Below are 26745 nucleotides of genomic sequence, written 5' to 3' on the forward strand. Positions count from 1 at the left end.
TCATATACAAACATTAACATTTTGTTTCGTAATAAGCAATATGATTTGTATGTTCGTATTTTTGCTTAGCTTAGCATACAAAGCTAGCTAGCATGAATCCCATTCTCTGCCTATTGTTTACTAGCGTGCTAAACTAGCAACACTGGACTGCCCAAGATACACCACACCACACCACACCACACCACACCACACCACACCACTCTACAACAAAAATTGGTTGAAACCTTTTTTTCCCATGCAAATGAACGCACCATAGGTTTCCTTTATGTCTAGCCTATGCTGATTGCTGTGTGCATGTGATTGACTGATGTGCAGGGTAGAAATTCGACTGAAATTAAATCAGGTTGTTTTAACTAATATTATGCTCAAGATGGGGTTTTGTCCACTACATTTAAGTTCCCTGTTATAGACTAACTTGCCATATTAAAAATTCCCAGTTTATTCCCGTTTATTCCTGTTATTTCCCATATATTCCCATTAATTCCTATGGAAAGTTTCCAAGTTTCCCGGAATTTTGCAACCCTACCTACAACTGAGAGCAAACACCTTTATTGCACTATATTCATGGACTCTCTGCATGTTATAACGTTTGTATGCACATTGTCATCTTTAAAAATGGTATTGGAATGAGAGGTCACTAGGGCATTAGACACTAAATCACAGCGCAGCGCTCAAGTCTGTCCAACACTGCTGGATAGAGGGAAGCTCTAAATAAAAATGGATTACCTGTTATCTTGTGAACTCATGTACTTTTCAGGACTTAATTGTAACTTATGAATTATTAGAGAGCCTATTTGCTGGAATTAATACATGCAGTTGTATAATTTCTTTATATTGTAGCAGTGATAAGTTTCTAGCTGTTCATATGACATCCCCAACCCCCAAACAAGAGCCAAAGTCTACTGTTTTAAACTCTGTTACTTTGTGAATACAATTTTCTATGTTTTTTTAATTGAAAAGTAAATCATGCCAAACAAATAAATATTTCTACAAAACAGTTTATTTGTTTTGTACATACTTTACGTGGACCACACTTTGTTTAAGTTATACAATTCTAGAAACAAAATACATCATAAAAAAAAAACCTCAATATGAGGAGACATCAGACATCAAATTACTTCAGCTATCAAATTTCGGGTGACTGTGCATCCTGGTTTGGTATCCTGTTTTAGGTGTTCGTGTAAGAGTTATTCTCAACCAATGCCTTCGAGATTGAAATGAAAATGAATTCAGGTATTTTGATGTAATGGCCCAAACTGAAGTGTATCGATTCAGAGGCTTTGTCTGACCTAGTTCAACAAGCATTTTGTCTTCTGTCAATGATGAAAAATATATTAATCAATTTGTCTACTACAAAAACTGCTGATATCTGGTTTTAAAACTGGTGCTTCAAAGTAATAGCAGTCCAACTTGATTGCCTGTTTTACTTGTAGGCTACCATTCACTTTCAAGTTTTCTCTATTGTATGATACGTAGCAAGTAAGTAGGTAAGTAGCAACACAGAACAGGTGAAGTTAACACAGTGGTAGGAGTGGTTATTCTGCATGTTAGGTATACCCCATGACAAGAGCCTATGTCATGAGTGACGGAAAGACTTCTTGTGGAAACAATGAGTGAATGAAATGGATGTCACAGTTCCTAAATGGTAAATGGACTGCATTTATATAGAGCTTTTTTCGACTCCTGCGAGCACCCAAAGCTTTACATTGTCATGCCTCAAATTCACCCATTCACACACCGATGGCGGAGGCTGCCAAACAAGGAGCCAACCTGTTCATCGGGAGCACTGGGGTTAAGTGTCTTGCTCAAGGACACTTCGACAGTGTCAGGAAGAGTTGGGCTCGAACTAGCAACCTTGCAGTTGCTGGACGACTCCTCTACCTCCTGAGCTACTGCCGCCCAGTTCCTGCATTTGGTTTTCATAGATCTTAGTGGACAGTGACAACAAGGCTGCAAAAGACTGTCAACCCACAAGCAGTAATTTGATTAATTAAAGGTTCCGATCCTTTGAGCTTGTGTAACAGAGCACTTGAGTGACATGGATGATGCATTGTACTCTGGGTTTTCCATTGGTTGCCATTCATATAATTTTGGACCCTGTGTGCGTGTCTGTGGCAGTGATTTGGACCTTGGTGTCACCAAGAGCCATTTCATGTGTCTTCTCTGTAAACTGTTACATCCATTACATTCTTTCATTTCATTCTTTAAGAGTACAGTAGGTATTAGGAACAGCAGCCATAGAAAAGGTTCTGGTCACCTTACACCCATGCTGAGCAGTGATTGGCTTACTTGCTGTCATTTCCTGAATCTTTGGGAGCCAGGTACTCTCTATACATGGAGTATGCCACACCTGCCACAAAACAAGACAACTGTTTACAAAAATATTGACACCATTTCAGGATAAATATCAATATTCTGTATAGATGTATTGTATCATTTATGACATCTTATGCATAATTAAATTAATTTATTCTCAATAAGTCAACCTTTAAGTAAATAACCATTTGGACATCAAGTAATATAACTTCAATTAAAAGATGTAATAGTTTGTCATTCCTATGGAAAGTCAATGGACAGGGTTCTGATTTTCATTAAGTCCCTTTTTAGTGGACACACAGCATGTACATTTGCTTCTGAACCTTCATTTATGCCTTGTGTACTTGCTTGGCTGATTCTTACCCAATGTCATTGCTCCCACCACAAATCCTTGTGCTCCCACACGCATATGAATAAGGTGCACAGACATCTTTGTGTCCCCACGCGATTTCAGCTTATAAAGTCCAAATGCCACAATTGCAAGGCACCCGGCCATACCTGAAATGCATCACACAAACACAAATTCATACACATGTCAAAAGCACGGTGATGTTTTTTTTATTATTATTATTTGGTCTAAAACAACAAGCATGTAACTGCTCTCTATAGGCTTTAATAGTACAAATACTTACATATATTAATTTTATCAGGTGTTTTTATCCTGTAACTTTTATTAGCGATTTATAGCATATAGATACATTTTCCTGAGCCATGATAACATGGTCTATCGACTTTACCAGTTCAGCAAGAAGAACACAAGCACAACACTAAAGGTAGTTTTAATTCAACTGAAAATATAAGAACCTAATGAACTAAAATGCAAAAAGATAGTATCATTGACCAGTGCTCACCTATAGGCACAAATGGCGATTCTTTTGCCTTCCTCATAAATTTGGATGTGTGTTCCTCATCCTCCCAATTACTGTTGGATGGCATGATGATGGCTGTATGGAGATAGAAGACATGGCACTCATAGGCAGAGCTTCCCTGTACTTTCATTCAGCCACTAACACTGTATTATTATTACCACGTTCACACCAAATGTAACCCACGCCGGTTCAATTGTGGTGTAAATGGTTGTTCCCGGTTTACGACTAAGGAACCCAGCTTGACTGGCTTAATTTTGATTGTACAATTAAGGGTTGAGCATAGGTCATCTGGTCCGACCCTGGTCTTCTGTTTGATAGATGTAAGCTATAACCTCGCCTGTTAAGAAATCAGTCGGTGAGCTAGCCACCCACCACACCATAGCTATCTATCTCTAACTGTGTCATAAAATAAACATTATAAATCCGACTGATACAGAAAGCAGGGCCCAGTTATCAGTAAATTAGGCTAAACTTCCGTGTACGTGAGGCATCCCGAACGAGAAACTGTTCGATGCTCCGCTCTAAGGTCTTTGGTTATTACAAAATGCATAGTCTTGACATCCACATAACGAGGATATTCCAGCTATACAACCAAAGCACAGACTTAACTCTTATACGAACGAACTATTATGCCCTATTCATGACCTTTAGGGCTTTATGAAACACTGGTGTAGCCTATGCGCATTCGATGAGAGAACTCAGTGATGTAACTTGTTAACAACATTAGTGAAATGTGACCGGCAGTTAGGCATTTAAAGAGCAAAAAATTCTATTGACAAAATAATTCCTACCTGGACAATTAAACAATCTTGACAGAACAAATAGTGAGCAGCAGGTCAATGTTGCGGCAGATGTGTCACTGACAGGCAAGAACCGACGTTTCATTTGTCACCGGAATGGGACCTATAGCACTATCGCGAGAAGACCAGTAGGCTACTACCGTACTTTACAGAAGTAATGCGCCCTTGTATCTTGTTTGTTGATCTGGTTGACACGCAATTTTTGACCAGCAAAAAGTGTAGACTCATAAAGAAAGCTAATACAACATTAAAAGCACCATAGTCTGAAATAAAATATCTGAATGCGGAAAAAACACTAATATCCAAGTCCAAGGTAGTAATATCCTTATGATGCCGCTTTAAAAAGCTAGTGTTTTGTTTGCGTTACCGTAAGATGCGTACAGACGTCATGAACTACCAAATATATCCACAAGGTGACACCCAAGAGCCATCTGCAATTTGACATAAATCTAGGACAAAGTCAGATCATTACGCAACGGCATATGAAGTTTCATAGCTGCTTTACAGCTTTTCTATTTATTAATTTACCTATGAAAAGTTTATTTGTAGGCTAAGTATCAGTTATTCTGTAGAACTATCAGAATATAATGTTTTCTATAGCCTATAGCCTTTAAAACCACCTGACTTCCCTTTTTAACTCAAATTTGAATTAGACTCACATTTATTTTATAGGTCTGATGCTCAAAGCTGTAAGTCAAATATGGCTGAAACAAAATGGCTACCAGTGGCTGACTGAAAACACAAAATGGTATTACAGGCCAGGTTACATGAGTTATGTAAGACGGGAGCTTTTTCCCGCCCTCTCTCCCGCTCTCTCTCTCGCTCTCTCTCTCCCTCTCCCCTTCACCAGTGTTCAGTCGCTCTGATTCTCAGATATTTCCCCCCTGATTGCCATTCCCTCTCCCTCATTTTGTTTGTCTCACTCACACTGGTGAACATGTTGTGCAGTCTATATGCCTCTGCCCTGCTTCCCCCCACCGCCTCCACCTTCCTTCTCTTCACATAGGCATCAGTTTGCCCACTAGGCCCCTTTCCTGGAAACACAAGCCTGTGGCAGAGGCCACCCTAGGGCAGAAGCTGGAGAGGTGGGAGGGGATGGAGATAGGGGGGGGGGGGGGGGGGACTTCCTGAAAGTCACATGGTAGAGGTCTCCCTGATATAAATTATGTCAAAACACAACACACAAACATGAGCATAAAGGTCTGGTGTGTATTGTATACTGGGATATCAAAGCATCAAAGCACCAGGGCAAATGAAGGATTAAAAGGGGATTTGAACAATAGTTCTTATTGTTATTTATGTTTGCATAATAGACAGTTCGATAACTTCAAGTGCTCAAGATATGTACAGATCTACTGGGATTTTGAAGAATGTGTCTCGAAGTAGCCTATACATGAAAACAAGTTGGAACTTGAACTGAATTTTAAAAAAAGGCTGCAGTTATATAAGTAAGGAGCTGAATTGTTTATTTAAAAGTTCTTTTGACAGTGTATTTCAATATGCTTTTTGTTTTGTATTCTAAAATTAGCAGTAAGCAGTGTGATCTGAGAAACAGAGCTAGCAGACATACTGTAACATGCATCTCTTATCTTTATCATGTTTCTGTTGTTACTTACGACCAATGTGCAGGTGTCCCCTCAGCCCTCTTCTCAAAAGACAACAACTTTCAAATACATCACAAATCATTATTTACTGATAATGTTTTTTATAATTTGATAAAGAGTTTAAAGGCATCCCGCAATTGGGTATACCACAAACTCTCCAAAAATGTCTGAAAACTGGCCCTTGTGTCTCTTTTATACAAAGGGGGTGTAAGATGCAAAGATTTTAAATAATTGATTAATATATAATATCTGCTTTAGGTATGAAGAATTTGGATCTGTGAAAAGCCTTTAATACAGTTGATCATCCATTGATCTTTTTAGTATTGGTTTAGATGATCAGGCTGGTTTCAGAACTATCTCAGAGGATTTAGTGTCAGAAAATGTCCAGTGTTCTTGCCAATTATAAAGGGTGTTCCACAAGGATCTATTTTGAGTCTAGTTCTCCTCAATTTATATTATTGTCTCTTTTTCAGAGTATTAGGTTACTGACTCTCCTCAACATGTCATTGGTGATCTGTTGCATTTAATTGTCTTCAAGAACCTCTTATTAATCTCAATTAATAGATTAATAGTATTGCTTATTGCTAATAAGAAAACTAAATGTACTATTTATAGGAACATTGAGGATCAGAGTGTGCATATATTTAGTGTATTCTCTTGTCTTTCCAATGTTGAAAAGTGACTGGAGAATTTAGCCTCTGTGTGACTTTATTTTCATGCCATAGTAAAAAAGAAAGTCATGAACTACTTCTGAAAGTTCACAGACACTCAGATTAATTTAAGTAAATTGAAATTAGATAGGAAAATGCTTCTGTTAGGTTTTGTATATAAGATTTTTCAGGGGTGCCAATAATTGTGAGCAATGTGCTTTAGTTAAAAATATTTATTTCTTTATGAGATTTTCCTTTTTCTCAAAATAAATTTGCTTCCCTTCAAGGTTGGATTTTTCCTAATTGTTTTCATTGTGAGATTACAATAAATGACCAACAGATTGTTTTTTATACCATTTTTTTAATCAATTTTAGCAGAGGTGCCAATAATTCTGAAGGGTACTGTATTTTATGTTCAAAACATTCAAAGTATTATCATAATCCTTTTTCACAATTCTAAGGAAGTGAATAAATAAATAGGCTTGAAGGAGAAGTAGAAGAATACCACAGAGCAATAACACAATATGTCATGTTACAGAAGATAGAAAATGCCAAATGCATCGCTCCCTCTCTCCTGGAGTTTATGTTCAATTGGAATACTTTGCGTTCTGCTGCAGATATACATACACACACACACTCACACACTGTAGATTTTCTATCTACAAAAACATGGTACAAAATAAATAATAAATAATATTTTCATGAAGACCAGATGGGTATACTACGAAACGAGATATGTTGAGCCCAGGGCCGTATACAGAGAGCTGTGGTTGAGCCTATCCAGAGGTGCATTCAGATTTGGCAAGTAGGCAAAAGTTTGTGGCAATTGCCTTGATGCAAGAAAAGAAGTGGGTTTGTCTCAGTTTGTCCAATTTAAACACTGCATGCCCTCATGCAAATAATAAGGAATGAAAAGGGTTTGATTTAATCATTCAAAGATTCACTATGAACTTTTACATTTACAAATTAAAACCATTTTTCCACACAAGCCTTGTGTGCGCCTCCTTGTTTCATTACCCTAAGCGATCACTACTTTTTGGGAGCGGACGCACCAAGCAATACACGGGTCAAAAGTGTAGGCGCAGACGCCGACCTTTCTGGTTTTTCCTTTACCAAATTAAAACCATGTCATACATATATTTCATCAAAAACAGTTTTGTTATTTTCATATATTTTATAGTCTCTATGTCAGTGATCTGTTACCTTCCATTGATTATTTGCCATTTTGTGATTATCATTATGTCATTCTTAAAAACAACTACACCTGTTTTTATTGCTGTGTTTGGTATTGGATCCCAGAATTTGGGCACTCTGTTCAGCTATATATGCTGCGCTTATCCTCTGACATGTGACCATCACAGAGGTTTTCCATACATTCTTCCTTTTAAGCCAATGAGAACCTAGAGTTAGTAAATCCCCCATCCTTGACTCCTGACAATGCTTTGGACTTGGCACTTTCTATCCAAGGGAGTAAACAAACAAATGTAAAGTAAAAATGTTAAAAGACTGAAAACAATGATGGTATATGGGACAGATGTATAGCTGTATGGGTTATAGACCCACAGAAGAATGACAATATCCATCATACATGAAAGTGAAAAACCATACAGAAAGCATCAAATGGAGAAGGAGAACAAGAACAAGCTTGTGTCCTCCTGGAGATACGCATCTACATGAAAACCCGGGAACTAGCAGAAGCTTTACAAGTGATCGCTTAAGAAAATTATTTTTCTATTCAAAAGGTTACCTTTTGCAAATATATTTTTGTCAGTCTTTTCGCATCAATTGCTCCAATTGTGCACCTTTCAAAGGCGTTTAAGTGATAACAGCAATTCGAATAGCTGTGGTACCTTTTGATTTCTCATATTACTTTAGTCAATCAGGGAACAAAAAGTGTGTTCATTGATTTATAATGTTTTCTGTAGCATGATTGCGTAAAGAACTGTGTGTTCCCCTTTGTGTCTTGTTGTGTCAACATGCATGCTTACTCTCCAGATTCGTTTGCCCTTCTGCAACAGACTGTTTAGATTTACATTTGTTTTTACCAAACTGTGTTTATGCAGCTGTGTCACCAGTTGCACTGTGTGGTGGTTCGCGATAGTGTCATTGCAGATGACAGATGGGTGAAACCCTGATAATCAAAACACAATCCCCATCCTCCTATCAAAAGGGAATTTGTATTGTCAACCACACTCCAGACTCATGTATTTGTTTGATAGTGTGTGCACACCCACACAAACTTGTTATGTTAATTACATGCCATACTGATCAAGTGAAAGAGCCATTACATAATTAATGCATGCTTAATGTTTGTTTGTCTCCTCTGTCAACTCAACTCCGCTTCTCTTGGGAATCAGTAGCCTATTTGGTTTGAATGAAGGTTGAAATCCATGAGCAGCAACAATGACATAAAAGCTTAAAATAATAAAATGGAATAGAGAATTTGGTAAAGTAAATACAAACATTGGTTCACTAGGTATGTGCCAATCCTTACATCCTTACATTTGATTATATGGCTTAGTGATCGCTCCAAAATAAAACAAGTTGGACTGTTCTTTTGAGAGGCCAAAAGCATTTAGTATCATTCAGAACAGAATCCGAAACATGCAGATATATGGGCTGAATTAACAACACCAATATGGCTGCTGATTAGCCTATGTAAAATAAATTGCAAGACACTTGGCCTAATAATCAGAGAAAATGAATGATTACACTTGATGTTCAGATTTGTTAATTATTAGTTCACCTAAAACATGAAATATTTGTCCCAACAGCCTCATGTTACATGTTAAGGGTATAGCCTAAATGACCTATTTTTAAAGTAAATTTTAAATAGGATCAAGTAATCAACTGATCAAATGCTAAATATATCTGGTGCTGACATTTTGCAATGCAGTTTTAAAAATATCAGGAGTGTCCTAATCAGTAAGCTTACTAACATGATTTTCAATAGAGCTGAATTTATTATTTTTTTCTTTTACATTTATATTTAGGCTATTGTGCACTTATAACGCATTTTCATAATTTCTAAATATTGTAAAGTTTAAGTACATGTGCGCAGAGATTTACGCATGCAGGACAATAATTTATTCTTTTGTTCTTCTCTGCTGCAGATGCAATATGGTGCTTTTTCCATCGATAGCCTACAAAACGCATACGTCACGAAATGTTTACAGTTTACCTCGTCGCAAGTGTTGAACAAAATATAGGCCATCATCTTGTAGGTGTGCCATTGAAATCACGTGTTTTCAACCTCAATTGAGTAGTAGGCCTACTCACACCATTTCAACATGTCACAAGACAATATTGTTTCTTTGCTGTAAAATAGTTGTTGTTACAAATGTATTTCCTGAGACTTGTCTACACTACCTGCGACTGTAGGCTAAGCTTACACTGGAATGTGTTCAGGATGGAGCGAGTAGAAAAGAATGCCTCTGCTACTCCCACTTCCACACGATCCAATCCGAGACCGCGACGGTTTCAAGGCACCCGAAAATCGTGGGAGGAAAACAAAGCCAAATATATCGAAAATGTAATTATTTCAAGTCTTCAGTACTGTATATTTGCATTCTGAACATAACCTGCACTCGTTTGTTCGATTAGTTAACCGTTTTCCGGCATCGGATTCCGTTTTGAGAGGTTGTTTATCAGTAGTAGGGGGAACTTGAAACCGCTCTTGTCCCATTTCCTCGGTTGTTTTGCTTTTTTCTCCTGGATTCTCCATGTTGGAGCAATAGCGAGGTCTTTCACAGTGTCACTAGCAAGTGGAGCTACCGTTCAATTACTTTTTTTACATCCTGTTACATATATGTGGCGGAAAAGGTAGCCAGTATTAAGCAACAAAAACAGCTAGTGAATACGTTTCGTCCGTTGCAACTTGGAGGAAGCGAAGAAAAACAATTTGCTTTTTGGATTATAGCGAAAGAGAAGACCACAACGGCTTGCCTCAAGCGCGAGAGCTAACAGCTAGCTAGCTGAATGTTGAAAGTGCCTGTGACTGGGGGGAACGGATTGGATTTAGAGGGGCTGCGCATTTGTTAGATGGAAAGTTCTATCATCACTCAAGTGCAAAAAGAAGATACTCAGCTACCGTCCAAGACAGGTGAGTTTCTACGCCAGTTGCGTTCGTTCGGATTACTTTCTCTGTTTAATCTTGTTTACCGAAGCCGATTCGGAGACGCGTAAGCTATGGCTAGCGAGCTAACTCGCACTAGTTCATTTACTCAACGTCAACCAAGGGTGGCTAAGTTCTGTTGTTTTTAAAACCGTAGTTTATTCGCTATACTACTTATATTATGTAAATATTATGTAGTCGCATTTACAGTTACCCATGAGGTAAAATACTTTTGGTATTTTGTTCTCAATTTTTAAATTGAACATTCAAATAAAATATTTTTCAACAAAAGCATAGCTAGCGCGCGCAGAAACGAACATGTTGTTAACTCACAGCTAACGTGATTCAGCTGTGATGGCTGATTTTGCTACGCATCTTATCAGACGCAATACTTTCAATCTGTATTTGAAAATCAGGCGAGTAAGAGAAGGCTTTGCTGTTGTACAAATTGCGTTGCCCATTTTAAAAATACACATTTGGCACATTTGTTGATGTGACTTGTTTTGGCTGAGTTAAGAGTTAGTAAGTCTGTCAATATGTAATGTTAAATTGTTGCACTGCCCAGTTAGGCTATTCAGTTTATATTCTATTCGGGGCTATTAAGTTTCATGTGCATATGAGTAAATGGTCTTTTGCAACTAACTAATTTTATAGTCACATGCACCTGAATACTTTTATTAAATATGCTACATCGAAAAACAAATAAAATATTTTGAAAGCTTATGTAGCCTAGATCATAATTGTAGCACATTCTCATGATGGTGTGTAGTAGGGGTTATATAAACCGCATGGAGAGTATATAAGTAGAGGTTGATGCGTTGGGTTCATTATGGTTATAGCCAAGCCGCCCTGACGTATCAGTAATGGTTTACAACATCCCGTACAGAATTTCAGCTATTTCTGTTCTGGTATGGGACAGGTGCTGCCGGTCAGTGGTTGGTGTTTTGTTGGGGTGATAATGTTAAGTGTTTAGTATGGATAAACAAGAAGTAAAAATACAAGAAAGCATCTGTTAATGATTAACTTAGTTATACTTGAATTCCATTGTATTTCACACCAGGCAACAAGCTGAATACCAGGTAGACCTACTGCAGTTTTAAAACTAGTCTTATTCCATGGTACTGTGACATGCACTGTTATTTTTTTTTATCGCTTAAATGATTGCCTCACCATTATTTGTTCTTTGCATCTTGTTATTCGTTTTTATGTAGTGATGCTTTAAAGAAACGTTAGATATCAGAAGTCAGTAGCATGCCTGCAGAAAGGCACAACAAGCTACCAATTTTCAAGGGTGGAGGTGTGTTTTCTTGCAACCCCCCTCCTTGCAGTCACAGCTGTCTCGAAATGATGGACCTATGATGTATCGTTAGCACTTGAGGCCACTGCCTCTCCTCCTACTATGGAAATGTTGCAATCCTGTGGACCTCTTCCTGTATGATCATGAAACAGTCCAAGTCTTTTGATTGAACCTGCAGCTGGCATAGAGTAGAAGTTTAGGCTAGGGTTAATCTTGCATCTCTTTAGCTTTCTTTCATGTTTAGGATCACTGGATCAAAGACTGTATCGGTAGCTCTTCCCATTATGGGTATTTGTATTTGAAACAATCTGCTCTGTTCCATTTACCTTCCAGTGCATTCTTGGCTGTTAAAAGCTGACATAAAACACACACAGTGAAATATGAAGTGAATGCTGTGCTCACAGAATGAAGACTTTCTGTCATGTAGTACAAATATGTAAGAGTCCTCAAGTTGAATGTTGTTTTTCAGAGGGGCGTGTGCCTGAGACTCCTGTGACCTGCTGAGCTCTACTTAGCAAGGCATTCTGCACATTCTCGCACTGCCTTGTGCACTCTGTAATGGCAAAGAGCAAATGAAGGCAGTGAGATAGACTTTGCTGGCCTGAGCTTGATTAGTGAGCCACTTGTATTAAGCTACATTTGATTAGATTGGTACACATTGTGATTAGATTAGCACACCTTACCTTAGTAGCCCAGTAATTCAAGAAGTGTATCATTTGGAACATTTCAGATCTAAAGAATAAGCGTATCACAGACGTTAGGTATGTTTGCTGGTTGTATCTGTGGTGATCACAGAAATGGCTGACTGAATGTCATCATTCTGTTTTGACTGGAGACATATAGTTCTCTCCCTCATAATAACATTAGTCAGAGCTGCTGTGCGCCTGTGAAGCTGAAACAGAAAAAAACACCTCCACAGACCCTGCCAGCTGTGAGAGAGAAACTGGCCGGACTCTGCCTGTGTGTCTTTCAGGGCGTTGCTGAATTAGCCGGAAAGGAAACAAACATAACATGACATAACAGTGCCTTTGATGCTGACTAGTGAGTCGCTAATCAGACATCCAGAGTGTTTGTTTGATGAGAAAAAACACACCTCTCTGGAGGGCTGCTGTACCGAGCGCTGTTGTTTGCCGGACACATTTGATTGTAGTCATTTTATAGATGTCGTCAGTGTGCTCGAGCAGAACCATGTCATTTAGACGTTTCTGCACCTGCTTTGATCACGTATAGTGTTCTTCTTCTGATCCTATTCCAGATATGTGGTATCACTTTTTTTCAGTCTTCCATAGCCACGATGTTTATCTGATGATAAACATCTGCTGTTTTTTGTTCTTTCTTTTTTGTTCTCTTATCTTCCATGGGATTTTCCCCCTTTCTTACCATGCAGAAACATGCTACAATACGTTTGTATGATTTTATAAGGACTGTTACCATGCATGTCTTTTATTTGCACTATAACAGCAGCATACTGAGGCTTGTTTGTGTGTACACATGATGAATGCATAAGCAGTCGTGCATGTCCTCTTAAAGAGAATAAAAAAAACAAACATTTATTATAGCCTCATAAAAGGAAATGTCTTCAGAGTTGGCTGTTTCCTGTTGCATATTTGTTGAAATATAACAGGCTGTGGCAAGATATTGTCTGATAACGATGTAGAAAGATTAGTTTTTCTGTAGTGGGTCTGCAAACTACTCACAAAACCAATGTAATCCTGAAAGAATCTGGGACCCTCTCATAAAAATAAGAAGTGTCTGATTTTCAAGCCAATGGTGTACATAAATGGACTTTCCCAGTTATCTACAGAACATTTTTAGACAGGCCTTCAAACAAGCCTATGCAGTGTATGATTGTCTCAAAGGCTATGATGTATTTGCATGACTTCCTTCCAGTATGTCATGTAACTCTGTAAGTATCTGCCTGATCAGGTTTTCATGTTTTCATGGAGCTCTGTAGCAACGCAAACACAGGTTCTCATGCTGGGAGAGGTTTTAAAGATGAAGTCTGCATTTCTGGCAAAAGGTTGTTGATATTTGAGCTCTACAGCCAATAAAATTACACCTCTCCCTTTCTAGCTTTTGAAGCTATGCGTTGATGGGCTGGAATTGTTTATCGCACTAAGTGTATTGGATTAGTATCATGGACCTCACCTTTTAACTGCTATAAGTGGCTAAAACTTGGCATCATCATTTGGCCTTTCCAGGTGTCATTGAGGAGGTGTCTCCTTTCACTCTTGATGAAAATGAAATGGATCAACTTCCCATGCCTCCTTTATGAAGTCACCACCAGCAGCTGGTGCCGATTGGTCAGTCAGTGGTAGTTTGGAGGGTGTGACCGACGCCAGCTAAAAGGCCCCAGTCGGAGTGTGATGAAAAAGTGTGACCTGTGGTCGGCTTTTCAACACCTTTGCTGTGTTCACATTCACACCTCCTCACTTTGCGCTGTGGTGGTTTTAATTACCACATCACTTAGGAGAAATAATGGTGTCATCAAATAGTGTGAATCCTTAACAGAAGGTTGAGGTAGTAGGGTTGTATTTGGGTGGACATTTGCCATACACATGGCAGAATGATTTGTTGTGTGTGTGTTTCGTAGATATCCACAATCGATTTGGATAACTCTGTACAGCAATGTTACAACGTTAATGATCTATCATTTTATAAGCCCCTTACTAAAATCTAATGAGCACATTAAAATAATCTATAAGCATGTTAAATCGTCAGTGCTCTACCTAAACATGCTCTACTGTTGCTATTCCACTTTCTCCCTGGACTCTGTTAAGCTTTAATATAGTAATTTTAGGGTGCTGATGCATCTTTTTTCATAAGCTTTTATTAAGTAGTTGTTTCTTGCCAGAATTGCTTATAGTAAAATGTTCCTTTCCCTTTCGATATCAGGCAGAAGTACTTGTTGTTGTTGTGTTTTTTTTTTTCACTGACTCCGGAGCTCAAAGTAGAGATCCTCCTCTAGTGTAGCTGTGACAGAAAAGACGAAGATGGAAAAAAAAGCCGTTGGTTACCGCACCCACACGCCTGCTGCAGCGCGGGGTTATGCAGTCGCTTAAGCCCACATCTGAAATGTGCCCGTTCACATTGATATAAGAGAGCACCCCAGTCTCCTCTCTCCACTTTGGGTCCTGTTCCATTGTTGTGTGGCTTCTGATTAAAATCACATCTTTGGGCCACTGGGATTTCGACCATCCAGTTTAGCCCATAATCTTTTAATCTTATTGCACAGTGGCAATTAATCTGAATGTATGAGAGAGATTTAGTGATCCAGACTCCCGTCGAGCTCTTTTCTCCTCCCTCCTCAATGGGAGTCAGCGTTTGTAAACATTAAATAAGCATAGACCCACATTGGTATGTTTGAGGTTATCAGATGCAGATGTTCAGTCTTAGAGGAGGTACCCACACATATCTCACAACTGCTTATAATGCGTGTATGGAAAAAAAGGTATGTTACTTTGTTTGTGCAGCATCACCTATTGTGGAATCCCAAAAGGAGAGGAAGGCTTATGTGATGACAGTAATGGTTTCATATCAGGGTGCTAAGCTAGAAGACCATCTGTGCATCCTTTTTGTTTTTTTTTGTTTTTTTCTCTCTCTTTCATGTTTTCATATTGCAGGTGTTGAAGTAACCTTTTTCTTTATGTGAAATGGGAGATTTTGTTTGGTTTGGGAATCATTGAATGCTTTGACTTAACAGCTCTTTCCCTTTCCTATGTTATGACGAGGCCTAGAGCAAGGGCGCGCATTGTTTTTTGTGCTGATATTTAATTAACTACTCTTTTGGTTTATTTACTGTCTGTGTGGGTGTCTGTCTGGCAACAGAATTATGTTGTCTGTTCAAATCTGTCTTCTCACATCTATTATTACATTTTAACTCACAAAAATGTAGTAGACTTGGCTTTACAGTGCTGTGTTTTAGTGTGTGTAAAAATAAACAGAAACTCAAGCAAGATTTCCTAACTAATAGATGAAAAGAGAGACTGTGAAACAAAACCTGCTGTAGCCTCACAGGCTTCAATCCTTCCAGCAAGAAAATGTCAAATAAACAAACAAACAAACAAAGGGATAAGGCTCTTTGTCACTTAGTGTGCGGTTGTTATTCGTAACATTTTAAAATATCACATATATGCCCCATATAAGACGTTTTTCCACCGACAGCGAACCCGTTCTTGAACCGGTTCCGTTTAGAATTATTTGAACCTTGGTACTATCTAGTGAACCAGCCAGTATTTCCACCAGTTTTAAACAAACTAATTGTGCGTCATTAACAATGGGTGTTGCATGCAAAACAAAAGTTAATGATATGCATGAATGGGAGAATGATATGACAGTTGTCCAGTTGTTGTGTTAATGCTAGTAAACATTTGCAGACTAGTGCTAGTTGACTAGTTTTGTTTACTCATGGCAACAGTTGATAAGGAGGGAAAACACATGGTTTAAGCCTTCTCCCCTCTGAACGGTAAAGTGACACGCCCACTCCGTTCGCAGGAAAAAACAACTATTTTCTGGTTCAAGCACCGAACCAAAGTGGCACGTTCCGAACCGTATTTTGTTTGGTCGAAATGCTCCGACCGGTTCAAATGTTGGTACGGGAACAGAGCCAGTTCTCTGTCAGTGGAAAAGTGCCAATAGTGAGCTTCTTGAGCTTTTTTGTTCCATAACTGTGACATTTGATTGACAGGTGACTCCACCTCTTCCACAGGAAATAGAAGTATAAACCCAAACTCATTCCAAACATTTTAGAAAAACAATCGGGCATTTGCACACCGTTTTACATGTTGTCGTTTTTATCTTAGAAGCTGAATTAAACTAGTAAATTCATGTGGAAAAAACACATATATTGAGGTCTTCCCCTGTGAAAAAGCTGCCTTCACTCTGAGTTTCCATTTTAGGTTGTGTCGTTATTTTCACTTAGTTAGTGTAGTTTTTTAAACCTGTGATCAAATGTCACCTGTTCTCTCAGACATGTCAGCTTCTAGGTGCTGTAGGTAGGCTAGGCTTTTTCAGTATTTCAATCAGCGGCAAAATAATTAAATAAATGCATAAATAAATGCCAGAAGAGAGATGTGCTTTGAGAAGCCACTCTGCAGATTCCCTTTAAAACCACTCAATCCCTAGAATAGCACAGCTATCTGTTTGACAGGAAAGACCGACAGGCACACACAGAAATAGATCCTGTGGACGTGTCTCCATTTTCCCCCTTGCTCTCATGTTGTTGGCCTGTGATGGTAAATGAACACACAGGGGGAGGCTGCAGAAGCCTGATGAATTCCTCCCATGCTGACAGCAATGGTGGTTGGTGGCGGTTCGCTGAAGTCACGTTTGAATGTATAGAGCTGGCTGCAGTTGCAACAACATGCTTGATTTTGTTTTTTCATTTGCATTTTTTAGCGTTCTACCTGCTTATTTTATTTAGCAAGCCTGGAGGAAATTATGATTTGATGACTAGGTGGTATGCTGTGAACGCCTAGTTTGGTTAAACTTTTTAAGTTTTTAAGTGGGAGGGGTGGAAGGAGCTTGTAGCAGCTTTCATCCTTTAAGTGGTGACCAATTTGTGTTTTCAATTAAACAATCCTGTGTGTGTGTGTGTGTGTGTGTGTTGGATCTGTGAGGGACAGCACTGGAAGTAGCCGTTGGCTGACTAGTGTCGATCCCATAGGAAATGAGTGCATATGCAATCACAGTGTTTGCAAGTTTAAACTGCAGGTTGTGTGATAGTCTTGTGTGTGTGTGTGTGTGTGTGTGTTGGATGGCTGTTACGTGTGGTCCTAAAAGTGTTGTATAGTACCGTGTGTGTGTGTGTACCTACCTTTGTACCTGATTGTTCTGCATGTGCTCTTGATTCTACAGGCCAGGTGAGCAAATCTTCCCCCAAAAAGCCTCGGAGCCGGAATATCTTCAAAGCGCTCTTCTGTTGCCTCCGAGCACAGGATGTCCCCCAGTCTCCTCCCCCTTCCCAGGATACTTTGCTGCCTCCTGAGGACAATGGGACAATCGCCAAGGTAACACACCTGACACCTCCTCATTTTCCCAATCAGTGTCAAGATGGGCTGTATGTACCAGATTTTCTGCCCCAGGCAGAAATGTGAATAAGCAAGAAAATAAGATTATAATGCATCATTGGAATGCTCAAAGAAGTTCTCGGATGGGTTAATAGTGTTCTCCTTTTAGGATTCCAGAACTTTAAATAAGAAGTGCAAAGAAACTCGTCTTCCTGGCCTTTGTTTTGGCTGTATCTCCATTTGGAACCCAGAACACTTTCAAGTGTTCTCACTCACTCCATGGTGCTGGCGCACTAGATGCCAAACAGCACTCACACTCGCACTGCAGCCAAAAACACTGACCACGCAGGCGGTTTCTCATCACACCTGCTAATGAGATCCGTGCAGACAGGCACGGTTGCTTTTTTGGGTTAGTAGGCCTATGAGCAGTCTGCCCTGGAGCCAGATCACTGTCCTTATTAATTGGACTAGCTATCCAGCCCGGACTCCCCGCTGTTCGTTTGTGTAAATTCACCGGGCGCAGAAGAACGCACAACAGGACAAGCTTATGAAACATTCACAACACTGTGCTTTTACACTGAGAGGAAGCTGAGGCGGTGCTGTTATATCTGATTTGACATGAATAATTGAAATATATTATTATAACCCTGGACTAGCAATAAAAATGTCTTGGAAGTATTAAAATAAAGTATGCCATCAGATGTCCCCTGATTGCAAAGCAGCTAGATTTCTTTTTGAGGTCCTATGTTTGAAGCATCAATGTTTTTTTGTTTTGTTTTTATTTTTTCTACTCCTTACCCCCCCCCCCCCCCTCAAAGTTTTCAGATGGGTTGTGGTAAGACATGATCTGTAGGGATTCAGAGTAACTCAGTAGTTTGTGAGTAGAGACCTAGCTAGACTCCTTGTAGGACATTGTGTAATACACCCCCTTAGAGATTATTTAGAAACTATTCTTATTACATGGGCTTATTACTTATGGTGTTATGTAAGAGATGTGAAAAAAAAAGAAGTTTTTTTTTAACCCAAGTTGAACATCTTGCGAGTTCAAAGTCTTGTGGTGCTTCGCTTTCTGCACCCTGAATCCTATAAGGGGACCCAAAGGAATTGCTTGGTGGTAACGTCCCTTAAAGCAAAAACATATTCCCATGAATTTGCATCGGCTATGCTGTGCTTGGTATGTGCCAGCTGGAGGGACTTTTTGAGATTTACTTTCAATATGACTCCAGGTAACTCTCCTGTCACTACTTCAGTGTGAGTACAGCCTGTAGGGTATAGGGGTGTGTGTGGGTGTGTGTGTGTGTTCGTTTGATTGTTCATGACTTCGGTCTTCATGGAGTGCTGTACAAGCCTCTGTGTGAAACTTTGGACCTTGTTCATCTGTAAGGTGTGTGTGTGTGGCGTAGGACTCTGTTTTGGGGTGGGCGTCTACACCAGATTGGGGATATGGGCGGGAGAAATGTCATTAACTGTCTTTTCGTCTCTTTGTTTAGTATGATCTGCTCCAAACTCTTCGCTACCAGTATCACCAAGTACGTAAAGGCCCAGATCACTGACTTTAAACATGTATGAACTTCTGCCAGGCTCCAAGTGGATGAGATATAGGCTAGCTAATGCCTTGTTCTTTTTTTCTTTTCTGTTAGCACTAAACAACCTTACAGCTAATAGCTTCTTGTTTTTTTTTTAAAGTATGCATGCCCTATTCTACTCAACGTGTTACTTTAGAATTTATTGTCTTCACATACTCTTGATACTAGAATGTGCCTTGACCACAACTCTCAAATGCCTCCTCTTTTATTTATGATCTGTTAAAGTTGTTTATGTTTATTTGGAATTTAGCCTCTGGCATGTCAGTTCTGAATCAAATTGTGTAATTATTTCATGGCTGCAGTTGACATGAACATTTTTTAATAAGCTCCAATTCAGGTCTAGTCAGCCAATGGATTGCCCTAGTCGTTAGATCTAGGATCAGTTTGTGTCCTGATCATTCCGATTGATGGAGCCTAGACATCTGCTGAAGGGACCTGCCATCTTATGTCTGGGGCCCTGAAAGCAGTCAGCATATTTTTGGCAAACAGCACCTCCTGCTGGCTTCATTGGAACATTATATTTTTTAGTGTCTTGGTCCCTTTCGGGTTTCCCGCAAAACGTAAATGTAGTAATGAATTGGTTCGAAAACTATTTTTTGTTTATTTTAGTGTTAGAGGATGGATTAATACACCTTGGATTGACACTTAAATAAGAAGGATAAATGTGTGAGTCTGAATGTATTAATATTTTATTAATATTTATGTACCAAACCTTAAGCATCTCCTGTACACATCCTACCTTTCTATTTCATACAAACTATTTGGACCCTATACAGCGACATAATTGTAATATTAGTGTAGAAGGCCTTACAAAGAAGTATGTGATAAAAACAGTTCTGGATTAGTGTAGTCCAGTTTGGTGGGTGGTGTGAAAGTTGAGATGCAGGAAACTGACTGTCATATTTCTGTGACACCCCCACCCCTACCCCCATTCCCCCTGCTCCACCTCCTTGCCACCCACACCCCACCCCTGCCACCTTCCACAGATCCCAGGGACCTGCTTGCTACCCGAGGTGACCCCTCAGGACCAGGGCAAGATCTGCGTGGTCATCGACCTGGACGAGACTCTGGTGCACAGCTCCTTCAAGGTGAGTGAGTGCGGGGGAAGGAGCTGAAGGGCATGGTGGTATCATACTGAAAGCACAGGGTAGCCGGAGGTGGTAATTAGTGAAAAGTCAACGTGAGTGTTTAAGCTCCCGATGCAGATATTTGGGGAGGAGGGCAGTGCCTGGCCAATTGACAATACGTAATCAATTGGTCAGCCATCAGTGGTCATCACTGTAATGGCTATGTAGGTCTCAAAAGGGAAACTCTGGTCAGAGTGGACAGAGGTTAAAATGTGATCAGGTTGGTAGTATGAGCACAACTGGGGCTGGATGGAGTACAGCAGATCCAGATCCCTCTGGTTTTGTAGGCAGTGATTCACTTCACAGCCCTTGTTAAAAGATACTTTATCATGGAATTATCAGATATCAGCCTAACCTCTGGAGAAATACCAGAAGTTATTTAGTGAGTGAGTTTGGCCGTGGCCACCCTTCTGCTGTAGTCTGATTGCTTATCTAAAGTAGCTGATGGTGATCTCAGTGAGTGTCGTTACCTGTCTGTTAAGTAATGGCTTAATGTCTCCCTCGGGGCAGCTGTTGCACCTTTTTAAAATCTGGATTTCTACAGCAGTTTGATAAGAATCAAAAATTCCAGTTTGTGGTATGCTAAACCTTCTGTTGGGCGGAAAGGGGCATGCCTGCATGACCTTACTTCAGGGATGCAGTTTGGATTTAGGATATATAGAGACGAGCGACCTGTAAAGCAGATAATGCAGTTACAGAAGCGTTTTCGTAAGATGTTAAACAGTAATTTGATAACATGGCTCAAGCTGCAACCAGAAAAGGGGTCATGGAGTAAAGACAAACCTGCAGTTCTAAAGCGACATGGTCTATATAGAACACCCAGGGAGATGGCTTTGGCTCCCACTTGACGGAACAAAGCAGCTCTTTGTACTACAGAAGTGGAACGCGTCAGTGTAGCTTTAACCTTATCTATCCCATCTGCTGCTTGAGTGACGATGCTTAGAGCCGTCGTTCTTATCATTAGCTGTATCTGCGCCTGTCGTATGACAGCATTCCTGCAGAGGCATTTTTCTCATTGCAAAGCAAACAAGACCTGGATCTGTACTCTACTAGCTGCCCCTCTCTTTCTGGTAAATCGGTGCGTTCAAATTCGCAATTATAGACAAACGTTTGCAAACAGCTTTCCATTAGCCTTGAGTTTTCGGCGAATCTTTGCAAACAATTGCAAGCAGTCTGAAGAGGCAGTTCTCCGCGAGCATACAGTGAAACTGGACGTGAGTTTGACGAGGCAACAATGCAATTACCGTTACATTGGAATGTTAACACCAAATCATTCAAATTTAACTGTTCAAAGAAAACATGTTTACCACGAACGTTCACCACTGTTTGCCAAATTTGAACGCACCTCAGGTGTTTTGCAACTAGCCAACCTACAGCTTATGTGTCTGAAGGTTTTATGGTACTTTTCCTGTCTCACTGAAGTACAAGTGGTGGGTTTGTACATTCTGATTAATGTTGGTTGGGTGGGTCCTGACATACCTGAGTGTGCAGATGTGCTCCTGCTTGTAGTGCGAAGCAGTGTGTGGACCTGGGAGCTGCTGCTCTGCTGTGATCACGCTAGCTCTGTTTATCTCAGATACTGCCGGGTGTGGTGCCCGCTATGGCTGTTGCCGGCCTCGGAGACTGTTTGAACGTAAACAAATCATTGTGCAGATCAATGAAACGGCACAACCAACATGTACTGCCAATGCTCATTTAAAATGACTTTAGTGCTGCACAACTCTCCACCCAAGTTGTTATCGCCATTTTCTTATACACCTAAATAAACTTATTTTCTATCACAGATAAAAGAATATCTATAATTGTCAGATACAGGGAATGCATCGGGGTATTCTTGTGATTTTGACATACATTTTTACCAACTCTATTTTCTTTCTCTCTCCAGCCAATCAGTAATGCTGATTTCATTGTACCTGTGGAGATTGAGGGGACGACGCACCAGGTGAGCACTGTTCGTGTCACTGAACATGTATCTTTCAAAGACAGGATGGTCGCCACATGCCCTCTGCTGGACAGTTGTAGTACTGCAATCTCTCAAGAGGAAATCGGCATGAGGCAATGAATGCTTATGTAACCACTGTAGTGTAGATTAAGTGTATTCGTTTTGACCCTTTTGCATTTGTGAATTTTGTTACCAGTATGGAATGGCAAAGAACAATGTAGCACAGAGCTACAAAATGGTCCTCTTGCCATTATTGCCTTGCTTATGATTATGTAATTGCACTTGTGTCGTTTGCATTGTTGCGTACTGTAGAGTTGACTGAGATAAAACTCCAGTGAAAGCTCTTCCATCTCTGTGAAATCCGGTGAAGCAGGTTGGCTCTTCACACCTCTTTAGCCATCACTCTTCATTCTCTCTCGCTCTCTCCCTCATCTCTTGGCCTGGGCCTGGTTCAAGTAATCCAGGATAGGCTGTTTTCCACCAGTGCGGCCTATTCTCGATTACTTGTTTCAGGAGCAGGCCTCTTGCACACAGCCCCATGGGACAGATGATGACACCTGGATTCCAGAACTGGTTTGCGGTGAATGTTTATTAGAGGAACATCACGGGTGCATGAGAACAAACTTGGTCTGCTCATGGATCATGTTTTAGTGGTGTATTTGGTCTGTCAAAGAAATGTTATTATGTTTTGAACTTGATTATCTTCTGATGCTAATGTACCTAACCCTGTGTTTCAGGTCTATGTTCTGAAGAGACCTCACGTAGATGAGTTTCTGCAGAGAATGGGGGAAATGTTTGAGTGTGTCCTTTTCACTGCCAGTCTAGCCAAGGTACAGTGGTGTGGTGTTTGGTCAGTCTTGAGGATGAAATGCTTTCCTGTGTCAGAACAGAACTTCCCACAAAGTGATGTTTCTAAATTTTATTGCGTCTGTTAGGGATCATACTTCTGTGTGAATAACTGTCTAGCTTTAGCACAGCCACTGTTGTTGTTGTCCCTGCTTTTCAAAACGAATGCATCATTTCAACATCACACCTAGGCACTGCTACTGGTCTCTGACTTGTAAGTCCCTAAAAATAGAACTCCCTGTGGTAATGGAAGAACAGAAGATGGTATCCCAGTACAAAATATAGCTTACTTTATTCAATTTTTATAGATATTTAACTACAAATAATCTAATCAAAAATGCATACACAACATGATACAAGTAAAACCACCCTCAACAGAAAAAAGGATAGGGTGAGCAGTGCAGGGATAGGGTGAGCAAAGTGAAGATTTCCTCACTCTTCCAGACTTGTCAGCAAAGAGCGATATTCTGCAATAGCCAGATAAAGAAAACAAGAAAAGAGTGTATGATTTAATCTGAGATTTTGTTTTTGAACATTCAGTTTGTGTGAAAGCTAGACTTCTATACTTAGCTCTCTCTCTGTCTGTCTCTCTCTCTTTCTCTCTCTCTCTCTCTCTCTTTCTCCTTCTTTTTCTCTCTCTGTCTGTCTCTGCTCCAGTATGCAGATCCGGTAACGGATCTGCTGGACCAGTGTGGGGTCTTCCGGGCCCGTCTCTTCCGGGAGTCCTGCGTCTTCCACCAGGGCTGTTATGTTAAGGACCTGAGCCGCCTGGGCCGGGATCTCAACAGGATCCTCATCCTGGACAACTCCCCCGCCTCTTACATCTTCCACCCCGAGAATGCTGTGAGTTCACACCGCGCAGGTCCATCACTGGGCAGCTGCTCTGTGTCACTGAACAGTTATAACAGTCTTCCATGAAACTATTCAGATGTTAAGTTAGATTGGTAACATACTTTCTGCTCTGTGTGTGTGTGTGTGTGTGTTTGTATGACAAGGTGCCTGTGGTGTCCTGGTTTGACGACCTAGAGGACACAGAACTGCTGAACCTGCTGCCCGCGTTTGAGGAGCTGAGTGATGCGGATGATGTCTACGCCAAACTAAAGCAGCTGCGTGAACCCTGATCAAACACTCGCACCTGTGCACCCGACCCGTCTGAATGATGCCTGCCCACACACACATTAGTTTGCACACACAAAAAAAAAAAAAACATGTATGCATAGAGGCAACACTAAGGATACACAAAGCCAAACACAGACAGACACATCAGTATACACACATACACTGAGGGCACATATAAACACATACACACACACACACACACACACACACACACATGCGCAAACACAGAAAATCTCCCCCAAAGACTGCCCATGCTGTGCCTGGTGCTTTCAGTTCCAGAAGCGGTAACAATCGGACAGGTTGTCACTAATAAAGAGCACTGCAGCCCCTCCCCCACAGTCACACACACACACACACGGTTGCGTACATGCACACATTTAAATACATACACACACTCCTACTTGGAGGAAGCAACCCCTCTATCCCTTTTCCTCCCCTCCTCCAAATGAACCTTATATTCATATAGCACTAATCCACAACACCACGACCCTTCTTTCCCCTGAACGTGACTGGTGACTCTCTTACTGTATGAACGTTACCCATGCCAAATCTCTCCCACAGACCTTCACTCTGCAACTCTCCAATAGGAACGCACAGTCCCTAATAACCCAGTACCCTCATCGATGTATGCCAACTGGCACCGAGCAACATTGTTTAAAGACTTCCTGTTAGAAAAGCAAAATACTGCTCTAGTTTCCCTTGGGAAATCTTATCTTCAGGAAACGCCCTCAATGCTGAACCACGGGCGCCCGAGACCCAAGCAACTTGACCGAGCACGACACTCAACGAAAAAGACACAGTGACCTACGACCAGACCTTTATTCGGGAGCTTGGAGTCTCCATCATCGTGCCTTTTTTTTTTAGAGGAAAAAAAAAGCAAAGAGGACAAATTTTAAAGGAAAGAAGAAAAAAAAGCTTTGTTCCTAAAAGAGATGGTTGTTCTTTTTCAATAGTTAGTTTTTTTCTATATACGTTTTCTAAATGTCTTTTGATGTTCTCTATGTTAAAAAAAATATAGATATTTTTTGTATTTTTTTTTCTGATGTTGAGGAAGAACAGCCATACAATTTGATAGCCTCTCTTCCTGGTTGTATCTGTCTAAAAAAAAAAAAAAAAAGAAAACCTCAGTGTTTTTTGCCAGTGGTGACATCATCCTCAGCCAATAGGGACCATCGCAATCAGTTCCTTTTCTAAGACCACTCTCTCAGTGTGTTCTGGTAGTTTTATACCTTTCACTTTGCCTAGATATGCAAATCTACCTGTCACACCTTTTCAATTCAGTCTTTCTCAAGCATTTTTTGGCCTTTATCCAATTCACCTATTCGTAGGCCTTAATTATTTTGAGATCCTACTGGGAATTAGACTTAAATTTGCCATTGACGCATTGCAACCACAGTATTCAAGTATGTATCTTAGATGGCTGTTCTGAGCAATCTGATTTTATTTTAGGGTTGGGTGTAGATGGTTGTTAAAACTTAGTGCTATGCATATGGGTGTAATTCTGCCACCCAAACCCCGCTAAACCAAACGTGGATCTTTATCATTACTTTCTACCAAGTCAGCATTTAACTGTAAAGTATTGCTTATTTGAAAAAAAGAAGAAGAAAAAAAGCAACCTTTAAGAATAGAATTACAAATTGTAGTAGGGCAGGAAAATTAATTTGCGTAACAGCATATTAAAGCGAAGGACCTGTTTGTTTCTCCGTTCGGAGAAGGTGCCTGGTTGGTTTTGGTGGATGTGAGAACATCCGAGCTTGAAAGTATGTTCAGCCCAGGCAAGCCCCATCTGCTGCATTTCTCTTTGTCATTGTTGTGTTGTTCTTTCTCTTGCATTCTTGTTTTTTTTTTTGTTTGTTTTGTTTTGTTTGCCAAAAGCCTCAATATTGTTCTTAATACCCAAATGAAGTGCCTTGACTGTGCACAATTGGACTCTTTCTCCACTCCTAAATCTTTTGTTTTCTTTTACCATCAGATTTAGTGTATTTTTGTGGACTTGTACGCTGCATATTCAAGCAAATGAATCGCTCCATAAAATAATTCTTTCCAAAGTGATAAACCCATGGCTTTCTTTTCTCTTTTGTTTTGGTCTTTGATTGGATGTCGTTGCATTAATTGTTTTATCATTCTTTCTTGCTTTCCCCCTTTTGTCTTTTCTGTTATTCTTTCTTTCTAGCTTTCCATTTCATTCTTCATCTAGCTTTTTGTGTATATTCCTGAGGATAAAATATCCACTTGCCTAATTCATGGGTCATTTAGATTCTTCATCTCTTTGTCCTTAAGTGTATGCTGGAGCATCTTGAATTGATAAACTAAAGCTTTTGGAGATACAAATCTGCCAAAGCCATTTTCCAGACTAATCTATAGAGGCATCGGACACAGCACAATGATCGAGTTTTGCCTTGATTTTATTAGCTTTGGAGCGAAAATTATATCTGCCACTTGATATGACTCCTGAATTACTAGCCAC

The 26745-nt window shown here is 40.1% G+C and overlaps 2 protein-coding genes across 3 annotated transcripts; one reads left to right on the forward strand and one right to left on the reverse strand.

The window, feature by feature from the left end:
- Positions 1–982: 982 nt before the first annotated feature.
- LOC121707809 (HIG1 domain family member 1A, mitochondrial-like) lies at positions 983–4101 on the reverse strand. The gene is made up of 4 exons (XM_042090632.1): positions 3977–4101; positions 3168–3260; positions 2680–2814; positions 983–2350 (listed from the first exon to the last, which is right to left on the reverse strand). The coding sequence occupies exons 1-4, from the start codon at positions 4068–4070 to the stop codon at positions 2286–2288; spliced, it is 387 nt and encodes a 128-aa protein (XP_041946566.1). The 5' UTR covers positions 4071–4101; the 3' UTR covers positions 983–2285.
- A 5633-nt stretch (positions 4102–9734) lies between these two features.
- ctdsp2 (CTD (carboxy-terminal domain, RNA polymerase II, polypeptide A) small phosphatase 2) lies at positions 9735–26334 on the forward strand. 2 transcript variants are annotated; one of them, XM_042090630.1, is made up of 8 exons: positions 9735–10341; positions 17507–17658; positions 19149–19187; positions 20231–20332; positions 22257–22313; positions 23051–23143; positions 23817–24002; positions 24155–26334. In XM_042090630.1, the coding sequence occupies exons 1-8, from the start codon at positions 10281–10283 to the stop codon at positions 24278–24280; spliced, it is 816 nt and encodes a 271-aa protein (XP_041946564.1). In that variant the 5' UTR covers positions 9735–10280; the 3' UTR covers positions 24281–26334. The 2 variants fall into 2 exon arrangements, with proteins under 2 accessions (XP_041946564.1, XP_041946565.1); XM_042090631.1 differs by lacking the exon at positions 19149–19187 and having other exon boundaries at positions 9746–10341.
- The last annotated feature ends 411 nt before the right edge of the window (positions 26335–26745 follow it).

This window comes from Alosa sapidissima, chromosome 4 (genome assembly GCF_018492685.1).
Source record: "Alosa sapidissima isolate fAloSap1 chromosome 4, fAloSap1.pri, whole genome shotgun sequence".
NCBI lineage: Eukaryota > Metazoa > Chordata > Actinopteri > Clupeiformes > Clupeidae > Alosa > Alosa sapidissima.

Bases quoted from the DNA above. Each gene is read 5' to 3' on its own strand.
- LOC121707809 (XM_042090632.1), bottom strand. From the start codon at position 4,070: ATGAAACGTCGGTTCTTGCCTGTCAGTGACACATCTGCCGCAACATTG. The intron at 3,261-3,976 runs GTAGGAATTATT...ATCTCCATACAG, and splicing joins AAGATTGTTTAATTGTCCAG to CCATCATCATGCCATCCAAC. The intron at 2,351-2,679 runs GTAAGAATCAGC...GTTTTGTGGCAG, and splicing joins GGTGGGAGCAATGACATTGG to GTGTGGCATACTCCATGTAT.
- ctdsp2 (XM_042090630.1), top strand. From the start codon at position 10,281: ATGGAAAGTTCTATCATCACTCAAGTGCAAAAAGAAGATACTCAGCTA. The intron at 19,188-20,230 runs GTACGTAAAGGC...CACCTTCCACAG, and splicing joins TTCGCTACCAGTATCACCAA to ATCCCAGGGACCTGCTTGCT. The intron at 24,003-24,154 runs GTGAGTTCACAC...TTGTATGACAAG, and splicing joins TCTTCCACCCCGAGAATGCT to GTGCCTGTGGTGTCCTGGTT.